We start from the raw sequence: 22,042 nt of genomic DNA, 5'->3' as shown, positions 1-22,042 counted from the left end.
CTCAAGTTTGTCACTGGGAGAAACAGGAGATGCTCATATTGCAAAGTGTTGATTATCGCAATGTGTTATACGTAGGGCTCCCTCTGAAGATGGTTTGGAAACTTCAGTTAGTGCAGAATTCAGCAGCCAGGTTGCTCACCGGGGCAAGACGATTTGAGCATACTACACCGATCCTGGTCTGACTGCACTGGCTACCAATTAGTTTCCATTCCCAATTCAAACTGCTGGTTTTGACCTATAAAGCCTTACACTGCTCAGGACCGCAATAACTCAAGGTACTCTCTGCATTTGAACCTACCTGGGCTCTGAGATCATCCTCTGAGGCCCTTCTTCACGTGCCTTTTCCATGAGAGGTTGGGAGGGTGGCAACACAAGAATGGGCCTTTTCTGCTGTGGCTCCCCATTATGGAATGCTCTCCCCGGGGAGGTTTGGCTGACTCCTAGTTACATATCTTTAGGTGCCACGTGAACAGGCCTTTGGCTGATTAACATCTGATGCCCTTTTGAATGTGTTGTGGAAGGGGAAATTATTAGTTTGCCTTTGTTTTTGTTTTTATTATGTATTCTGTGTTTTTGGTATTGTAAATTTATGTTGTGAACCGCCCTGAGATCTACGGGCATAGGGCAGTATAGATATGAAACAAACAAAGAAATTGTAGCCCTGACCAGAAGAATTTCCATGCAATACAAATGAGAACTTCTAAAGACCTTCTAAAACTGTTCTTGCAAACAGAAGCCTTGAGGACTGAGATCTCCTGTGAAATGTCTCTCTCCCCCCACCCCACTTCTGCCTACATCTGAGGTAGGGAGCCTGTGACCCCATAGATGTTGTTGGGCTCTCACTCCCATCAGCCTCAGTCAACAACGCCAATGCTCAACGGTGATGAAAGCAGTACTCCAACACCTGGAGTCCCACAAGTTCCCCCATCCCTGGTTTTCTGCACTCTTTATAATAGGGATCCTACTCCATTGTGCTTCCAAGCAGCTACCTTGCTTCCCATCTTTTGTGATATCAGCCTGTCCTGCACAGACTCCTGAGTCTGCTTTGCCCTCTGGTGATCCTTTCAGTGTTCATCTGTGCTTAGAGGAAAGAAGAAGTCCAACACAAATAAATGAATCATTCTTAAGACAGGTCTATTCTACATATGCCCAAATCAATTTAGAAATTTCTTTGCACAATTGCATCCTATGTGGGGGTGGGGGGGTGGTTCCAAGGGTTCCACATACATGCAAAAATGGATATTCAGTGGTACCTTGGTTTTCGAATGTAATCCGTTCCAGAAGTCCATTCGACTTCCAAAACGTTCGAAAACCAAGGCGTCGCTTCCAATTGGTGCAGGCGCCCCAGAAACGATAGCCAACAGTCGCATCGGACATTCAGCTTCCAAAAAATGTTTGAAAACCAGAACACTTACTTCCAGGTTTTCAGCGTTCGGGAGCCGATTTGTTCGTCAACAAACCCGTTCAAGAACCAAGGTTCCACTGTACTCAAACCCTTGGAACAGTGCCCGCACAAACATCCCAGGGCTTCCAAGGAGGCCCAAAGATGCTCTCATGGGGCTGCTCAAGTTCCTGCAAGATCTGGAAAGAACTTCCCAGACCCAGCACGCAGAGACAGCCATGCTTCTAAAGGAACTGGAGAGCTTAAAAGCTATTTTTGCACCAAGTTTTTTTGACACAAAATGAGCTTTAAAGCTCCCCTACTTGCTTGTCTTCAACACGCATAGTTGAAAGAACACAAGCTAAATGCATGCAAGATGCTATCTTACTGTATTTTAAAATACTTGTGATAGTGGGAGACCGCGGAAGAAAGGGGGTTCCATTTAATTCAGCCACTGCTTGACATTCCTATCTGCTGTGGTTTTTATGCTACTGTGCATTGGTCAAACTCCACACAAAAAGAATATTGGGGTGTGTGCTTTTGGGGGGTAGTGTTAATTAATGCCCACAACAAATGCATGGCAATATTTTGAGTGGGCTGGGGACACAAATAAACTCAGAGCTGCACAAATCACACTTGCACAGATACTCTGCGGCAAATCTGGAAATCAAATGTAGAATTCCTGAAGTATTAATCCCACTTCAGAAATCGGGGAAGTTCATCAGGAACTCCAAATGCTGGAGATCAGTTTGGATGAGAATTTCGGACACAACCCCAGTCCTGTTTCACCAAACCACCATCAGGGGACTCTGTTCTTCTTTGGATTGAATGAATGCTGTCATTTAACAGAACATTTCCATTTCTTATTATGATGATCTTGTTGCTTTATATTTTATTAGCCCCTGCAGCAACTGTCTTTACAGTACAAAGCGAAGAAGAACGGTTTCCAGGAGGAAACACCTCTGTTTCCCAGGATATAAGATTACTTTAATGGGACACTCCCATACATGTCTATTCAGAAGCAAGTCCCATTGAGCTCCATGAGGCCGACTCTTACAAAACTAGGTATAGGATTCTTTTAAAAACAGAAACCAAGATTATGGGTGGTGAAATATACTCGGAGTCGAGAGTGGATTTCATGCTCTTTATTCAGCTCATAGTGGTGAGGAGGAATGGAAGTTCCCCCAGAATGTCTGCTTTGTATACATTATTTACACAATGGGCCCCACGTGATTGGCCAATTCCGGGATTCACCTGTAGGCCAATCAGTTGCGGATTCACTTCCACCTGGAGCTGGATTGGGTGGCTCATGTGGATCAATCAGACTGCTGCATTCTGGACCCTATTGTTCTAGGACCAATCAGACGGCTGCATTCTGGACCCTATTATTCCAAGACCAATCAGACTGCTGCATTCTGGACCCTATTGTTCTAGGACCAATCAGACTGCTGCATTCTGAATCCTATTGTTCTAGGACCAATCAGACTGCTGCCTTTTGGATCCTATTCAACTCAGTACATAACAGGTGGACTCTATGAGGTCCTACATTTTGCTTATACAAATATATAGGGACATGCCCCCCCCCCCAAAAAAAACCCTGGAAAATAATAAATGGTAGGTTTTTGATTATTTGGAGTATTGAGGGTAAGACTGGAGGCCAGTTGAGGCTAAGATTCCTTTCCAAGCCAGGGCCACACCCGGGATAGACGCATTAGCATGACAAAAGGTTTTGATGGCCCATCTAGGGGGAATTTTGGACCTGGGCAGCAGAGGTTGCCAAGCTGGTGGGGTGTATGTGAGGGGTTACAGGAAAAGAGCGTTTTTAGCAAGGTGTGCTGGGAAGGAGAGAACAAATAAACTTTCAGCACCCAGGCTTCTAAGAGACATAAAAAAGGTGGTTATTCCAATTAACGTCTTTTTGGGGGAGCAGGATGGTGAGGTCAAGTATAATATACATACACAGAGCAGAAGAAGCAAGAGATCACCCAAGAATTCTCTGGAAAACTGTACACATTTTCACAATGGTGCTGTAATGATCCATCTTCATGAAATACTTCAGACACTTAACTGCAAAATTAGCTGAGTTTTTGTCTGCACTTCTGAGGGCAATGGGTATATTTCAGTCACATTTAGGTATCACGTTATGCATTTTCTGTACCCGTTAACCTGCTGCCTGCAGGGCAATCTGTAAAAATTAACTGCCTCCTTCCATGTTTAGGAGTAATAAATTTTTTTTGAAAATCATGTCATTAACTGGAATCCAACAGAGCTCTTCTTGTGTTCTTATGGAAGGGAAAGATGGAAAGACTGCATTTATTCTGGACTCTCTCCCCCCCACCCCCCAATTTTTTAAATATTATATCACCTCTTCCTTTGGGAAGATGTATTTTAAAAATAAATATATAATTAAAAATAAAGCCAGGTGAAGCTTGACATTTAGTGGTGCAGGTGCAGAGAATAAGATGCACCTGCCTAAAGGTATATGAGTTATCGCTTCCTTAGCAAATCAGCTCATCTTCTTCCCATTGCCCACCTGCACTCCTCCTCCTGCTGTTCAGCACACCTTAGAAAAGCAGAGGTTGGAGCCTGTTACGGAAATTACAGGGTGGGGGGGCACATCTTTAAAGTTAAATATTACAAATATTATGCCTGAATGTATCCTTTCAACTTGACAGCTCAGGGAAGTCGCCTAGCTTAAAAAATAATATAAAATCATCTCCTTTCCCAGTTTCCTCCATTCTAAAGCTATTTTCCCCTTGAAAAAGGACTCCAGGAAGTTCCCAGAGGTGACAATTGCTGGGCTCATTGTTAGCCAAAGGAAGCCAAATCTCATCACCTGACTCGCCTCAGGCTCCAGACATGCAAAGGAACTTCTATTGTACTTTTGGGTGGTGGGTACTTAAGGCATATTTGTCTATGCTAATCTTATACCTGAGTCTTGCCCTCCTATGTCTGCTTATGCTAATCTTGTACCAAGGACTTGTCTGGACATGTTTGCCAAGGTTAACTCCTCCCCTTTTGTGACATGTCAGTGATGTAGCAATGATGTACCAATGATCCTGTACGAACTGTATTCTGGGATATGGTGGGAAAGTTTTAAAAGTCTTTGTCACCCCATCCTCGGGGTTCAAATTTGCTCTTTGAACCTGTTGCGCAATAAACTTTGGTCTACAGCTATTTGCTCTGGTTGGCTGGACTCCTTCCTGTATTCCGCAGGGACTCGCAGGCTCTGCCCAACGAGCTAGGTGACTGAGCAGCCTCACACTTAGATTTTTCCATAACAGAGCCCCACATGTTTTATGTATGTTTGATTAGTGAGCAGGGATCTCTGCCCACTGGAAACAGATCTGTTAATGAGAATTCACACAGGGGAGTCATTGTGCATGAAGGTTAACTAAGGCAGTAAATCCTATGCACACTTAACTGAGAGTAAGCCCTACTGAACACACTTACGTCTAAGTAAACATGCATATAGAATCTGGCTGGAAAGGCTGTAATCCAAGTGTGGGAAACATTTGGCCCTCCAGATGTTGCTGAAATTCAGCTCCCATCAGCTTTGGCCATTGACTATTCTTGCTGGGTTTGCTGGGAATAGTAGTTCATCAACATCTGGATGGCCACAGGTTCCCCTAAGCCTTCTGTGATCCAACACAGGGTAAGGTAAAAGGACCCCTGACCTTTAGGTCCCGTCATGACCGACTCTGGGGTTGCAGTGCTCATCTCGCTTTATTGGTCGAGGGAGCCGGGTCATGTGGTCAGCATGACTAAGCCGCTTCTGGCGAACCAGAGCAGTGCACGGAAACACTGTTTACCTTCCCGCAAGAGCGGTACCTATTTATCTACTTGCACTTTGACGTGCTTTTGAACTGCTAGGTTGGCAGGAGCAGGGACGGAGCAACGGGAGCTCACCCCTTCGCAGGGATTCGAACCGCCGACCTTCTGATCGGCAAGTCCTAGGCTCTGTGGTTTAACCCACAGCACCACCCGTGTCCCTACACAAGTAGAGCATCCTTAACCCTGAAAGGCTACTCAGAAACCAAGTCATTGAGTTCAACGGGTTTGTACAGAAGCGCAGCCTAAACCACAGATTTTAGGGGCTGAGCTGCAGAAAATAAAGGCATTTTTTAAAATGCATATTTGCCGGGGAGCCCTATTAAACTCAGCTGCACTTGCTTAAAACAGTGTTGGGTTTAATGCAAAGCTTAGGACTGTTTTGTAAGCAGGGGAGGGTGGCAGGTTTTTAAAAAGAAGCAAACTTCTTGGCAGTGACCCTCTCGCTGAAAGGAGAAAGATCTAACTTACGCTCTGCAGCCCCCGTCGCCTCTCCTGTCCTCGGGGTGGGTCAGCCCCACTTGTTATTCACCTGGACATAGAATCATAGAATTATAAAGTTGGAAGGGACTCCAAGAGTCATCTAGTTATCTCCTGCTTGGACTACTGCAATGCGCTCTATGTGGGGCTACCTTTCAAGGTGACCCGGAAACTATGACTAATCCAGAATGCGGCAGGCTAAACTGGTGACTGGGAGTGGCCGGCAAGACCACATAACACCGGTCTTGAAAGACCTACATTGGCTCCCAGTACGTTTCCGAGCACAATTCAAAGTGTTGGTGCTGACCTTTAAAGCCCTAAACGGCCTCGGTCCAGTATACCTGAAGGAGCGTCTCCACCCCCATCGTTCTACCCAGACACTGAGGTCCAGCTCCGAGGGCCTTCTGGGGTTCCCTCACTGTGAGAAGCCAAGTTACAGGGAACCAGGCAGAGGGCCTTCTCGGTAGTGGCACCCACTCTGTGGAACGCCCTCCCACCAGATGTCAAAGAGAACAACAACTACCAGACTTTTAGAAGACATCTGAAGGCAGCCCTGTTTAGGGAAGTTTTTAATGCTTGATGTATTACACTATTTTAATATTTTTTTGGAAGCCGCCCAGAGTGGCTGGGGAAGCCCAGCCAGATGGACGGGGTATGAATGAATGAATGAATAAATAAATAAATAAAAATTATTATTATTATCGAACCACTTGCAGTGCAAGGATCTCAATTCAATGTGAAACCATACTGACTCTGCTTCGTTTTGGAAATGTACTAGCAGTTTCATTGCTGCACCACCAGGAGGGCACGGTACACTGCACTTGCACATGGAAGCTCCACTCCCAGAGAGACCTGGCATCTATTAACCTGTGTCGGAGTCCCTCCCTTAAAGCCTTTGAGGCTGACCCCACCCCACATCCCGCAGGGTTCAGCGAGAGGAGCGTGGCCCCTTTAAAAAAAAGAGCTGCCTCCCTACTGGACGCGACCCCCGCCGCGCGCACACCCGAACGCTCGCCGGCTCCTCTTCCTCCAATCCCCTTAGCTTAAGTCTTGACCAATTGCGGCTCCCGGAGAGCCGGCGTCGGCCAATCAGCGCCGGCTAGTGACGCCAGCCAAAATGGCGGCGCCGTGAGTTTTGGGCGCGCTTCGCGGGGGGGAAGCGCCGCCGCGGGGATCTTATATGGCGGCTAAGCGGCGGAAGGCGGCGGCCAGAGCGGAAGGGGAGGATTTTCGCCTCCGGAGCCCCGTGAAGCGGAGCAGCAGCAGGCGGCGGAGACCCGCCGAGGGCGCCCAGGATGGAGAGAGTCCCCGCGGGCAGCGCGGCTCCGAGGGTGAGGCTCCGTGGGGGAACGAGCGCCCCTTGTCCCCGCGGGTCCCCCGAGGCACCGACCTCCTCGGCGGGTCCCGCCTGCCTCGGCGTCACCTCCGCGCCCTCGCGAAACGGCAGCCGCCTCCGGTGGGCGCGCGAGCCGCCCTTGGCTGAGCGGGAGTTTACTCCCGAGTAAGCAGCACGTAGGCAGAGCATCCCCCGGAAGGGTCTCTTACTCTTCCCCTGCCAAAGGTCCCGGTGCCATCCTGGCACTTGCTTTCCTCACGGGCCGGGGGGGAATAATATTAGCCTCCTTGTATAACTCGGGGAGGGATAGCCGTGTGTGTTGTTTAAGGCGAAAGCCAGCAAGGGGCTTGTGCCTTAAGACTTCCCTATACACACACACACACACACATGTGTGGGTATGTAAGTATACACACACACACACATATACATATACATACATATATATGTATATATACAGTCGTACCTCGAGTTGAATGTGCTTTGGGTTGAGCACGTTCGAATTGCGCTCCGCGGCAACCCGAAAGTAACAGAGCGCGTTACTTCCGGGTTTCACCGCATGCGCAGATGCTCAAAATGACGTCACGCACGTGCGTGGAAGCAGCGAAATGTGGCACGCACAGACACGCCATTGCATCTTGCGTTCCGTTTGGGATGCAAACGGGGCTCCGGAACGGATCCCGTTTGCATCCCGAGGTACCTATGTGTGTGTGTGTGTGTGTGTGTGTGTATGTGTATGTGTGTGTATATATATATATATATATATATACACACCCACACCCACACACACCCATATATATATATATATATATATATATACACACACACACATACACACACATGAATGAATGAATGAATTTATTAATACGGTCACAGACCAGCGTCATATACACACACATATCCATAGCCATACCCACCCACATATGTACACCCACCCACACATATGTACACACACACACACACACACACACTCAGGGTGGTTCACAGAACAAATTCACTACGACACCTGCTAGCCTTCACAAGCCGGGTGCCCTCCAGGTGTTTTGGATTATACAAGGCCCCAGTTCGCTTGCTGGTTGTAACGGAAGCAGGAGTCCAAAGCCAATGGAGATCACCTGGTTGGGAAAGGCTGGTCTGTGCTGCAGTAGTTTTGTAAGTCTTTTAAGAGGCCCCAGCACTCTTTGCCTGTTAATACGTAGGACCCATGCAGAAGAGCCTATGTGCCCGACGGAAAGAGCACTTCCTGGCACCTAGAATAATAATAATAACAAAAAAAAAACCAAATGCTAAGGGACACTTGCAGATCAGTTTTAATTCGAAATTCATAGTTGCCTGTTGCTGCCCTCGATTGAAAGGTGCCCGCTGACCCACAAATGCTTCTCTTGGGAAAACGGCAGACCCTCCCAAGCTACAGTTCATAAACATCTTGGTTATTAAAAACTGAAGCCAGCACTGAAGAACAAAAGGTTATAAAAATAGGAGTTGCATATGTCCTTTGATATGCAGAACAACAACAACAAAAAGTTTTCCAAGCCCCCCAGCAATTTTCAAGTGGTTCATGAAAAGCTTGAGAACCATTGTTTTAAAAAGCCAGCATTGCAATATGCTACAGTAAGAGAGGAGAGAAAAGAGAAGAATAGCTGGTGTCCTATTGATTGATTGTGGCAGCTGTGTTGGTATATTGTCCCCTCAGGTGCAATATTTGTCCATAGTGCCATGGAGGTAGACACCAGCGTATTTGTCAAGAGACTACTCCTCTCATCACATCCTTGTGCAAAGGTTGAGCCTTACTCTGTGAATTATCTTCCAATGATGTTACTAGACCTGCAGGATAATTCACTGGTTTTATGTGAATAGATTGCAGCCCGCTGTACAAACTTGCATATATTTTTGCCGCTGACCCAGCTTTCCACTGCCATGTAGTCCTTGGAAGGCTGCCCTTCCACGAGCTGAAAAAAGTCCATCCAGTCCCCACTGCCTGGTCTGCATTTTAGAATCATAGAATTGTAGAGCTGGAAGTGTAGTATTCCTGGACTTGGGCCTAGAAAGTTAATACCTTTTTAGAATCTGGGCTGCACTTTTGTTCTTTAAAAATGGCAAATAGCTTCTGCAATTATGTAGAGCTCCAGGGAAGCCAATGTGATTGGTCCTCAATCAAACATTTAGGATGGGGCAGAAGAAAACTGATTGAACTCTGCTGTAGCTCAGTGGTAGAACACCTGTGTTGCTGAGCAAGAGATCCCGGGTTCAATCCCAGTATCTTCAGGCAGAGGTGGGAAAGACTTGTGTCTGAAACCCTGGAGAGCTGGTGCTAGTCAGTGTAGTCAGTGGTCTGACTTTATCTAAGACAATTTCCTGTGTTGATAAATATTGCCTGTATTGGTAAATCTGCTCCAATCAGTTTCACATCTTGAACTGCTTCATTAGGGTACAGAAATTGCATGTAACAGTTTTGCTTATTTCTACAGAAGTGTTTTTGTTTGTGCATGTATTCACACAGAAACAAGTTCATATAAGACTCCGAAACGAAAGCTGCCTGCCAGTTCACGTTTCCCTATATTTAGTTCTCCTTCAAATGAAACTGATGTACAGCAAGAAATCTTCTGGGATCCTCAGTCACCAAGTGCATATAAGCTAGGTATCTACTTATTATCATTCTTATTTCACGTCTGCCTTATTTATATCAGTATTTAATCATTTGGGAATATATGGTGAGAGACCCAAATGGTCTAGTGCCAGCTTGTCTGAAGGGTCACCTGTTTCTGTATGCACTTGTCTAATCATTAAAAACTTCATCCGTGGGCCTGCTGTTGGCACCCATAACTTCAATGGGGAAGTGAGTAGCATCAAGGAGTTGGGCTATCTTTGTGCTGGTTCCCTGGTTGTAGAACTCACTGTAGGTTCTTTCACTAGGGTGCTATAGGGCTGGTAAGGGCTGGACCATTAGGCCCAGTTGTGACTGACTCTGGGGTTGCGGTGCTCATCTCGCTTTATTGGCCAAGGGAGCCGGCGTACAGCTTCCGGGTCATGTGGCCAGCATGACTAAGCTGCTTCTGGCAAACCAGAGCAGCGCACGGAAACACCGTTTACCTTCCCGCCGGAGTGGTACCTATTTATCTACTTGCACTTTGACATGCTTTCGAACTGCTAGGTTGGCAGGAGCAGGGACCAAGGAACGGGAGCTCACCCCATCGCGGGGATTCGAACTGCCGACCTTCTGATCGGCAAGTCCTAGGCTCTGTGGTTTCTGGGTGCTAATTAAAAATAAAGAAAACATGTCTCTTTCCCTCTTCAAGTATCTAGATACTTAAGTATAGTATCTAGGTACAGTCATACCTCAGGATAAATACGCTTCAGGTTGAAAACTTTTGGGTTGCGCTCTGCTGTGACCCGGAAGTAACGGAATACGTTACTTCCGGGTTTCGCCGCTCGCGCATCCGCAGATGGTCAAAATGACATCATGCGCAGAAGCGACAAAACACGACCCACACAAGCGCTGTCGCGTCTTGCGTTCCGTTTGGGATGTGAACGGAGCTCCAGAACGGATCCTGTTCGCATCCCGAGGTACCACTGTACTTGATTTTTAGGAGATTCAAGTGGAACTGCAACAAAACGTTGCAGTGTATCCGCCATCAAAGTGTCTGCTGGTCTCCAGTGTACTTTCCAAACAGGGCATTCCACTCTCTCAATGCTGATTCTTGTCAAATGGCATTTTAATTATGGATTGGATTGATATTTTGTATAGTATTTGTAATCTGCCTTAGAGATCTTGTGACTGAAAAATGGAAGAGAAAATTTACCAACTTTGATTTCCTATTCCAACTCTGGAGCGCATTGTTTTAATTTTTTTTACTGCCATCATGCTATAAATTCTGTTATGCGGGAAGTCATACGCTTAAATATTTACAGGGGCGAGTCTGCTTCTAAGTTATGGAAATCTCCATCGTCTAGTGATTAGCAGTTGCTAGAAAGGTTTTTGTTTTGTTTTTCAGGCAATGGGCAAAAGAAGCAGTTGGTTAGTGGGCATACGGTTGAGATTTCAGAAATTGTTAATCGGATTGCTCCCCATGTAAGTATTACTTCCTAAGGTAAAGCTGCATAGTCCCGACCCATTTTCTTTCTTTTGCAGAAACAGTCTTCATTGTGAAAGGAGTTTCTTCTTGAGAAATTCTAATGTCTGTATAGTTAGAAAGGAAACTTGGATAAAAGTAAACCATATCTACAAATTCAAGTAGCGTAGAGTTAACTGATGTTATCATTAATATTAGCATGTAGCTTTTCGCTTTAGGAGATATAAGTGAGACCTGCAACCAACCATTGCAGTGCTTTCTCTTTCTTAACAAGGAGGACACTTGTTCAGGGTTCTAACCAGCTATTCCCTCAAAACAGGTCATTAACAATCAGCATTCTGTGGTTACTGCTCATGCTTGGTTCTCAATTGGGCTTGTGATGTGGGGTGCCCTCTTTGGTTTGCTTTTTCACCTTTGTTTCCCCCCCTAAGCATAGTGTTTCTTTAACGCTGTCAGCAGCCACAACCTGACTAAAGTATTAAAGGGAGTGGGTTGTATCCAGCATTGGTCATAGTCAGAATAAAGCCATTGGAATTAATGGAAATCGCTAATTTGGATCCATTAATTTCACTGGGTTTACTCTGAGTAGAACTTAGTGGGATACAACCCAATGGTGCCAGCAGACTACAGGGAAAGAGTTCCAGGGGCCATGAAACATGACTGCCCTCTCTTCAAACTCAAATCTGCCTAATTACCCAGAGCAAGAGTACAAGGCAAGCAGAGGATGCTGTTCCATTTCCTCACTCTTGTCATTCCTTGCATGCTTATAGAAACGGGACATGAACAGGCAGTAACAGCAAGGAGGAGAAGGACCAGAAGGCTCCATAAAGTGGCACCAAGCCCTCTGCAGCGTTGTAGACCTTGGCATCAATGCCTGCTCACTACACTTTGTGTTCAAGAACTGATGGCATTCTCTTCTACCCAGTTTCAGTCTGAAGTATAACAGTATTTTCTTCCCCCAACTACAGCTCCTAAGTTGTGCAGCATCCTCCATAGAGAGACCCACCTGTCCACGTCATTGCTTGGTTTTCAGCTGGCAGCGGGGATGTGGCTTTTTAAGGAGGATTTTGGAGTGGGGTAGTTAAATCTCTGTTCTATGGACGTACTCTGTAGTCATTTTGAAATTTTGCCCTTGGTATTTTTCTGTTGGCTGTGTCTCTTGGACTAGGATATTATTTAGACGGTTTTGTTGGGGGTGGTTGTTGCTGTTGTCAGTATTAAGATTTGTATCTTTATTTTAGATCTTATTATGATTTAAGTGGAAATTGTTTAATTTAGTTGTGTACACTGGTACCTCAGGTTACATATGCTTCAGGTTACATATGCTTCAGGTTACAGACTCAGCTAACCCAGAAATAGTGCTTCAGGTTAAGAACTTTGTTTCAGGATGAGAACAGAAATTGTGCTCTGGCGGTACAGTGTCAGCAGGAGGCCCCATTAGCTAAAGTGGTGCTTCAGGTTAAGAACAGTTTCAGGTTAAGAACATACCTCCGGAACAAATTAAGTACTTAACCCGAGGTACCACTGTACTTTTGATATTTTGATTATTTGTGACTACTTTTGTTACGTTTATAACTATGTAATTTTTTCCCATGTAAGCCACCTTGAGCGTGGTTTGAACTACGAAAAGAAGGCATACAAATAAAATTAAGTTTGTATTAACGGTATCGGTGGTAATGCCTGGACTATGTTAATAGTATTGTTACTATTATTACTACTGTTACTATTGCTACTTTTTGATGAGAAAAGCAGAATATGAATGTTGTAATAAATAAATGCTTTTAAAAATAGTTTTGAAAGCTGGTACAATTGGTTGATACTCATGTTTAATAACATCCGGGGTGTTCACATATTTGATTCTTACTGTTCAGGATGAAAAACCTGCCTGCTCTGAAGGATCTCTTCTTGGGTTTTGGATTGGGGATGATGCAATTCCCTGTACTCCTGGAAGCCAAAAAGTACGATGTAGAACGAAAGTAAATGGTGCAAGGTGTGTTTTATTCCAAAATGAATTCTTTCAGAATGGTAATTAAATCCACAAAACTTGTAGATATAAAGTTTGTAACCTAAAATAGATTGATTTCCCTCTTCACAATGGTAGCTCCATGATTATGAAACACTCTGCTGGTGAAGATCTACTGTCCTTCCTCTATATCTGCTATTAGACTGCATTACAGTACAGTGGTACCTCGGGTTACAGACGCTTCAGGTTACAGATTCCGCTAACCCAGAAATAGTACCTCAGGTTAAGAACTTTGCTTCAGGATGAGAACAGAAATTGTGCTCTGGCGGCACGGCGGCAGCAGGAGGCCCCATTAGCTAAAGTGGTGCTTCAGGTTAAGAACAGTTTCAGGTTAAGAACGGACATCCGGAAGGAATTAAGTTCTTAACCCGAGGTACCACTGTGCATGCTTAGTTAGGAGTAAGTCACATTGAACTTTATTGAACTTCAAGCTCTTGGACAGTTAGTGAAAACCTTATAGTTTGAGGCCATTTTTAATAGAATGTAGGTTTGAAATTATCTTCTATTGACTTAATTGTTGCTGTCTTATTTTAATTACTTTCATTTGCTTATCTGATACTGTGGTTTTAGGTTGTTTGATGGTGGTTTGTTGATTGATTTCATTTAGTAATCCTGTGGTTTTATTTGTAAGCTGCTTTGAATACCCTTAGAAAAGTGGGGTAAAATAATGAACTGAAGAGTAAAAAAATGTGCGTCATTTGAGTTACACTGTATGTTTTCTAATAGCTATAAAACAAGTAAGCCATTTCAAAATGCATTGTGTTCCTAATATGTTGTAATATTTTATTGTTGTTAGCTGCCCTGAGCCCGGCTTCGGCTGGGGAGGGCGGGATATAAATAAAATTTTTTATTATTATTATTATTATTATTATTATTAATGCATTTTCACCTTCTGCTCATTCTCCTAGAGGACTTCAGTTGAGAAACAGAGAAGAGGAGCTTATGAAGTTGGCAAAGCAATTTGATAAAAGCATGACTGATGCAATCCAGGATCAAAGTGCTCCATCCCATAATAGCCACATTTTATCAGAGGCAATGATATCAGTTGAACATCAAGATGAAGCACAGATGGAAAATCAGCAGCACTTCCTTGGAGAGCATCCTCAAACTGATGATGTCTTGCCCTTTGGAGAAGTTAAGAAGAGTGCTGGGACAGTTGAGCACTGTGAAAACAGTAGCCAGAAGTCCATAGATCTTGATGTTGAAGGAGCACTCAATGCTCTCTTTGATGGCCCTACCCAGCAATGTAGTGGTCAGCTGAGCGAAGGCCTGTCTGATTGCTCATTGAACGATAGTTTGCTGGAGGAAGGGTGCCCTCCAGATGAATTCACAGCTGCTACTGAATCTGTGATTGAAGATGCACATCAGAGACAAGATTCATCACCTGCTACGAGATCTATGGAACACTTGCCTGCTGAAAAAGCTAAAATGGCTTCTGAACAAACGGTTCCAAGTGCAGTCTCTTCTGAGATAGAATCTGTTGTCTCAAATAAGCTTGATGGGATTGTGGGTGATGATTTTGATGACTGGGGTGCTGATTTGCTGCCAGACGATTCATTTCTAATGCAAATTACTCAGAACCCTGAAGTGATCAGTGTTCCACAAAATACTTTAGCTCATACTTCTAACAAAACCAGTGAAACAAAGGAAGGAACTATAGATTCTGAGAAACCTTACGGTGCCCATTGTGCAGTTTTAAATTCCTCTAACAGTGTTCCAGCATCACATGCTGTGGAAAAGCAAAGTGTTAAGATAGGAAAGACAAAGGGTGTCCTGTATGACGAATGTAATTTAAAACCCAATAAACTAAACTCTGTTTCTAAAAGTCAAAACAAAATTTTTGCTTCAGTGAAACCTGAAAAGGAGAGGATATGGGAAGGCTTTACTCAACTAAAACCTGCCACTGGCACCAGTTCTTCTGAAAAAAAAGCTGCTTTTTCAGTACATTCTGATGCCTCTGCATTACGGACTGAAAAATACAGAAGTAGTATGCACAGTATATGCCATCAGTCATCTACGGTTTCTGCCAATACAAGGCCTCACGACCTAAGGAAAGTGGCTAAGCAAGTCAGCACAGGTCATCTAAAGCAGATGGAAGTGACGAAGAGGAATGTGTTTTCATTTGATGATTGGAACGAGCCTAGGTTCTCGGATCAAGTTTTAGAATTGTTTTGTGATTCCGATAGTCTTTGGGGCACAAGCTGTGATGATGCTGATGACGACGACTTGCTTTATCAAGTCTGTGGGGATGTAGAAAAAACTAGTCTGAGCCAAGTTGCGGTGAAAGAGAACGAAAAAGCTAAATTGGTGATAGGAAATGCTTCCAAGTTAGAGGTTGGTTCTTGCCTCTCAGGACCCACGCAAGAACTTTCTAACGTCCCACAGCCTCAAAAGAGCCGTATGGGTAGGAAAACCTTCTCGTTCCATGCTCCTGCTACAGCTACAACACTACGTATGAACGAGAGCTGCTCAAATACTTCTGACAAGCACAGATGGGGACAGTGTAACATGGACAGCATAAACAGTGTTCCAGGGAAACTCAATAGGTCAAGTTCAGTGCCTGGAGACTGTTTCACTTCTGTAACTGACTCAACTACTCTCTCAAATATGTGTCTGAGTGTTAATAATATACGGTGGCAGAAGGACCTGTGCCATGTAAGCAAAGTACAAAATAGTGGCAGTATTAATCAAGTGCCAGCTGAGAAATCAAAGTGTGCGTTCAGGAAGAGCTATAGTTCCCAAGACCTAGGAATGGACCATAAAAATGTAAATGCAGGCAACCTTTCAAGAACAAATGTAGCATTGGGGGAAAGCAAGAATCCACCAAACGTCATGCTGCAGACAACGAAGCAGCTGAACACAAAGCCAGTCTTTAAGAGGCACCTCTCTGAGTGTTTCTCCCAGTCTGAAACAGGTAGGTTTTCAGAATAGCAAGCTGACTGTTAATTTAGACTTCATTTTAAGCATAAATGACTGGAAAGGTTTTCAGGGTCAGCTGATGTCTTTTTAGGCAGTCCTGAAAAACAAGATCTCAAAATTATTTCCTTATTCCCTTGCTCACATGTCGACACGTGATATCCATCAAAGGAACGTAAGATTTCTGAAATTCCTTGGTTTTTTGAAGCTCAGTGGCTTGGTTCACACGAAACATTGAGCCAGCTATGGTTTGTTTGTATATCCAAACCTACCCCTGGCAACTTAACCATGGTTTACAGTGGTGCCTCGCAAGACGAAATTAATCCGTTCCGCGAGTCTCTTCGTCTAGCGGTTTTTTCGTCTTGCGAAGCAACCCTATTAGCGGATTAGCGCTATTAGCGGTTTAGCGGCTATTAAAGGCTTAGCGGCTAAAAGGCTATTAGCGACTTAGCGGCTTAGAAAAAGGGGGGGGGGAGCGAAAAAAATCTCAAGACTCGCAAGACATTTTCGTCTTGCAAAGCAAGCCCATAGGGAAATTCGTCCTGCGAAGCGCATCGAAAAACGGAAAACCCTTTCGTCTAGCGGGTTTTTCGTCTTGCGAGGCATTCGTCTTGCGGGGCACCACTGTATTTCTAGATGACAGATCAGAATATGAAGCAGTAGATTAAGTTGGCTTCTCAATAGATCCAGACCTGCTCTCCTGACTTAATCCTGTGTTGTTTTAGAGCCATACCCTAGATATTTCCCCAGCTACAGAAATGCAAGGCAAGAGCAGTTAAATAATCAAATCAATATTTGGTGAAATACGCCATGGTTACATTGCTGGACTTGTTCAGTAAACCATGGCTTAGTATTTTGTGTGAATGCAGTTTGTTAGAATGGAGAGTTCTTAGAAAATGGTAGGATGGAAAGCAATAAAATAAGCAGGGAACTGTATTAAGGGGAAGGTCGAGGACTAAATTTTTTTTGATTGAACACTGAGTCTGTGGAGATTTTTCATCTGCTCTTGGGAGTTTTTTGCATTCTGCAGTACTTCATGCTGTTTTAGGTAATGTTGTAGCATAACAGTAGTATTGCCCAGTGGTGGAATACTTATGAGTATAGTGCACTCTCTCTTTTTGTAGTATTTGTTAATCGCTATCAATTAAAATATCTAGAAGAAATGTCACCAGAAATGTTTTTGTAACATGTAAATGGTGGCTTTAAAAATAATAACATTATTTGCCAAATTCAGATTATTTTAATAACAAACATTGTTCTAGAAGAGGAAGATGCGAGCCATCGAGAGAGAGGTAGACTAGCAGGGCGCACAGGCTTTTGCCCTTGAGCTCCTGTTTAAGGCCCATTTTAGTTCCTGAACCTGGATTAGACACTCCTAGACATAAGCACTTTGGATTAGTTTTTGTGCAATTGCATAGATGAGAAATTCTGCAAAAACTGCTTGTTTGCATAGATCTTGATCTGTATGTTTGCTGAGGAAGCCACACTGTAGTAGCTTTTAGGCACAGAAGCCTCACCTTCTGGAAATGGAGGCCTTTTTTCAGTCACTTCCTGTTTTGAAAACCAAACACATTTTAGTAACCACGTGGGTTAGAAACTTACCATAGAATTGTAGAGTTGGAAGGGACCACAAGGGTCATCTAGTCCAACCCCCTGCAATGCAGGAATCTTTCACCAAACGTGTGACTCAAACCCATGTCACTTAGCTCAATCGGTGGAGCATAAGATTTTAATCTAACTTTCTTTTCTTTGAAAATGAAAGCTGAGATTGTTAAGTCTCTCCCTCATTGGTGTGTTACAAACTAGCAGACAAATAAAACTACCTTGTCTGTTAGACATTAAAGGCCTAGCAGCGTGCAGGGAACAAAATTTAGAATAATGCAACAGGCTTAATGTACTATTGTGGTTACAGGTAGGTAGCCGTGTTGGTCTGCCATAGTCGAAACAAAATAATAAAAAAATCTTTCCAGTAGCATCTTAGAGACCAACTAAGTTTGTTATTGGTATGAGCTTTCGTGTGCATGCACACTTCTTCAGATACACTGAAACAGAAGTCACCAGACCCTTATACAGTGGTACCTCGGGTTACATACGCTTCAGGTTACACACTCCGCTAACCCAGAAATAGTGCTTTAGGTTAAGAACTTTGCTTCAGGATAAGAACAGAAATTGGGCTCCAGCGGTGCAGTGGCAGCGGGAGGCCCCATTAGCTAAACTGGTGCTTCAGGTTAAGAACAGGACCTCCAGAATGAATTAAGTACTTAACCCGAGGTACCACTGTATATAGTGAGAGGGCAGGTTTACGTCAACAGGTTTACCACACCTAACAGCCAATCACCCATTCCCATCACCCTTCTGAATAATACCCCTCCCCACCCTCTCACTATCTATAAGGCTGTAAGGCGCTACTGGAAGGAATTTTTGTACTATTGTGGGTTACTGATGCAAATAAATGTTTTGCTAGGTTATCGTGTCCCAGTCTTGCAACTTCTGGTTATGCCTTCTCCCCCATCAACCTTTGTTATCATATTTATTTAAAACTCACATTATACGTGATCCATACTTTGGTAAAACCCAGAAAAGTTTCTCTTCCCAATTTTCACTATTACCTTTTCGGGTATTGGACAGTAGCTTGGATTCCGATTCCTAATCATTCAATTGGAAGAGCATGAGAATTAATATCAGGGTCATGGTTTTGAGCCCCACATTGGGCGAAAGATTCCTGCATTGCAGGGGTTGGACTAGATGATCCTCAGGGTCCCTTCCAACTCTGTTTCTATGATTTATGATCGAATTGAAGAGCTGACTTACAAATGTATTAGAACCACCAACCTTCACTTTGCTCGATGGACATCGACGCAGCGGGTTTTGTATTTGTTGCATTAATGCATTGAAAGACAAACCTTATTACCTTCAGATCATGACGCTTAATAATTCAGTTACTAATGCATGTCTGAAGGGACGCAGGTGGCGCTGTGGGTAAAACCTCAGCGCCTAGGACTTGCCGATCGCATGGTCGGCGGTTCGAATCCCCGCGGCAGGGTGCGCTCCCGTCGTTCAGTCCCAGCGCCTGCCAACCTAGCAGTTCGAAAGCACCCCCGGGTGCAAGTAGATAAATAGGGACCGCTTACCAGCGGGAAGGTAAGCGGCGTTCCGTGTGCTGCGCTGGCTCGCCAGATGCAGCTTGTCACGCTGGCCACGTGACCCGGAAGTGTCTCCGGACAGTGCTGGCTCCCGGCCTCTAGAGTGAGATGAGTGCACAACCCTAGAGTCTGGCAAGACTGGCCCGTACGGGCAGGGGTACCTTTACCTTTACCTTTACCTTTAATGCATGTCTACTTTTGCAGAACAGAAAAGCAGAAAGTGTTCTCAGGAAGAAATTGCAAGGAAGAAGCAAGAAGCTCTTGAGCGGAGAAAATGGAAAATGCAGGCATTGCTCAAAAATACAGCACCTACCTGAGCTGGCAGATTTGGAAATGGAGGAGTTGGCAGAAGATGGGCAGGAGATTAATCAAAGACACTAAGCAGACATTATTACTCTGTCTTCCTACCTATTTTTTTCACCTTGTTCTGTCTAGATTCTTAAACGAAATACCGATAACTGGCAAGCAAGGAGCTGCTCTATTTTGTTTTGAGTTTTGAAACACTATTGTTTACATCTGTGAATGGTTTTGCTGGTACTCAGTTACTTTGCTTAACAAGAAGTTTGGCATCAACTGTGCCATGTCAAAGATGTGACAGTTTTTATCTGGGAATATGTGAAAAGTCCAATGTCTCAAGGTATTTGAATTGAATAGCAATCTTGTTGCGAACCTATGGCATTTATTCTAGGGCTTTTGTTGGCATTGTTTCAAACGGAGCAGTTAGTGGCATGTAGCCATAGAATAAATAAAAAAACTGCCATGTTTAGCCTAGACATCTATTCACAGCTCAAGACCATTTTTATTTTTGGGTTGCCACAGCAGTATAGGGAAAAAGTGATTTTTTTTAATTTTGTGAACAGACAGTACAACGAAGGAAAGTTTTCTAAGATTTATTTATCTTTGTAAATTACGTATACTTTGTAAAATGTGATTAAAAACAGCAACTGCTTCTATCACGTTGCTCTTTTTGGATCCATAAGTGGGAAAAGTTTCATATAAAGAATCGGCATCATGCTCCCTGCCAGGAAGTTGTGCTACCTACATTATGTGGCGAGCTCCAATAGATGAACTCTTACAGCCCAGCTGGGGAAATTATGGGCCTCCAGATGTTTTTGGAACTACAACACCCATCTTCCCTCACCATTGGCCATGCTGCCTGGGGCTGATGGGAGTTGGAGCCCAACATCTGGAGGCCCATAGGTTCCCTGTATCGACAGCAAAGTCTGTTAGCAACAAAATGTTTTACAGCAGTAATAATAATAATTTTATTATTGGTACCCAGCCCGTCTGACTGGGTTGCTCCAGCCACTCTGGGAGGCTTCCAACATACTTAAAAACATAGTAAAACATTACATATTAAAAAGCTTCCCTATACAGGGCTGCCTTCAGATATCTTCTAAAGGTTATATAGTTATTCATCTCCTTGTCACCTGATGGGAGGGCTTTTCACAGGGAGGGTGCCACTGCCGAGAAGGCCCTCTGCCTGGTTCCCTGTGATTTTAATTCTTACAGTGAGGGAACCGCCAGAAGGCCCCCGGAGCTGGACCTCAGTGTCTGGGCTGAACAATGGGGGTGGAGACGCTCCTTCAGGTATACTGGGCCGAGGCCGTTTAGGGCTTTAAAGGTCAGCACCAACACTTTGAATTGTGCTCGAAAACATAATGGGAGCCAATGTAGGTCTTTCAAGACTGGTGTTATATGGTCCCAACAGCCACTTCCAGCCACCAGTCTAGCTGCCACATTCTGGATTAGTTGTAGTTTCCAAGTCACCTTCAAAGGTAGCCCCACGTAGAGCGCATTGTAGTAGTCCCAAGTGGGAGATAACCCCCTCTGGTGAGACAGTGTGCAGGCAGGTAGGGTTTCAGCTAGCATACCAGATGGAACTTGTAAACAGCTGCCCTGGACACAGAATTATCCAGCACCTCCATGGCTTTTTCATTGGCTTATGTCAGATGTACAAAATGTCGACTGTACTCAACCAGTAGATCCTGGTATGAATTCTGGTCGATCGCCACCCGCCTTCCACTAGAGATGTGCCTGAGCAGCCACCAGCGCCTCCAGAGCTCATCTTGCAGGAGGGACTGGTTTGACACTGCACGCACGCCCATCCCTGCCCCATAGGTGCTCGCCCACCCTGCACCCAGCCCTCCCCCATCGGAGGAAGCAGCGTCGGGGAAGCGGCCCCGCGCACCCAACTTGCAACCATCCCTGTCACCCCCTTGGGAAGCAGCCAGGGCCTGCCCACCTACCCTGCACCCATCCCTGGGTGCTAGATCACTGCCAGTTTTTATTTTGGACCATGGATCACAGTCAACTTCAAGTTGGGCATGGCTGGCTTATGTGATGTTGGCTTCACAAAGAAAATGGTGGTCTCATTTCATTTCTATGGGTTGAGTGGGATGCAGAAGGCAAAGGATGTTGGAGGCCTCTTAGCAATGCCCTGTGGAGCTGAGACATACAGAGTTGCCTTGCATGTGTCTTCTGTAGCTGAGCAGTGCCTACTCAGAATGGCGAACAACTACGCTTGACAGCCAATGCACTGGTGGGGGAACTGGTGGCCCACTAGATGATGCTGGACTGCAGCACCCAGCATCTTTGATCATTGGCTGACTACCCCTCACTAGCTGGGGCTGATGGGAGTTGGAGTCTATCAGCAGCTGGAGGGCCTACAGGCTCCCTACCTGTGGTTTAGTACTTGTGAGTTCTAGCCTCTGGCTAATGATTTGCCCTAACCTGGAGCAGGCTGTTCTGCACACAGGAACCTAGCGTAGATGGGTGAGAAGAATCCTTAGTGGTCTCAAGCTCTACAGCAACAGGGTTCAATTTCATTAGGAATAATGTTGAGGGGGGGAAGAAATGGGGGGG

At 44.7% G+C, this 22,042-nt stretch overlaps 1 protein-coding gene and 1 long non-coding RNA gene across 2 annotated transcripts in view; one reads left to right on the top strand and one right to left on the bottom strand.

Annotated features, from left to right (window-relative positions):
• Window positions 1-2,511: 2,511 nt before the first annotated feature.
• The window catches only part of LOC308471281, a 107,951-nt gene continuing 88,420 nt past the window's right edge, over window positions 2,512-22,042 (bottom strand). The window contains exon 2 of the long non-coding RNA XR_013982874.1: window positions 2,512-2,911. This is a non-coding gene — a long non-coding RNA (uncharacterized lncRNA). The remainder of the gene's footprint in view (window positions 2,912-22,042) is intronic.
• Window positions 6,789-20,130, top strand: ETAA1 (ETAA1 activator of ATR kinase). Its single transcript, XM_080994476.1, has 6 exons — window positions 6,789-7,023; window positions 9,526-9,663; window positions 11,018-11,094; window positions 12,967-13,085; window positions 14,027-16,032; window positions 19,382-20,130. The coding sequence occupies exons 1-6, from the start codon at window positions 6,873-6,875 to the stop codon at window positions 19,492-19,494; spliced, it is 2,604 nt and encodes an 867-aa protein (XP_080850602.1). The 5' UTR covers window positions 6,789-6,872; the 3' UTR covers window positions 19,495-20,130.

Source organism: Podarcis pityusensis (assembly GCF_964106645.2).
Source record: "Podarcis pityusensis genome assembly, chromosome: 2".
NCBI classification, from domain to species: Eukaryota; Metazoa; Chordata; class Lepidosauria; order Squamata; family Lacertidae; genus Podarcis; species Podarcis pityusensis.
This window is presented reverse-complemented; position numbering and strand designations above follow the sequence as displayed.

What these genes read in the sequence shown, in the direction of transcription:
- ETAA1 (XM_080994476.1), top strand. Translation starts at nt 6,873, where the DNA reads ATGGCGGCTAAGCGGCGGAAGGCGGCGGCCAGAGCGGAAGGGGAGGAT. An exon ending in ACCAAGTGCATATAAGCTAG is followed by an intron (nt 9,664 to 11,017) that starts GTATCTACTTAT and finishes TTTGTTTTTCAG; the next exon opens with GCAATGGGCAAAAGAAGCAG. An exon ending in ACGAAAGTAAATGGTGCAAG is followed by an intron (nt 13,086 to 14,026) that starts GTGTGTTTTATT and finishes TCATTCTCCTAG; the next exon opens with AGGACTTCAGTTGAGAAACA.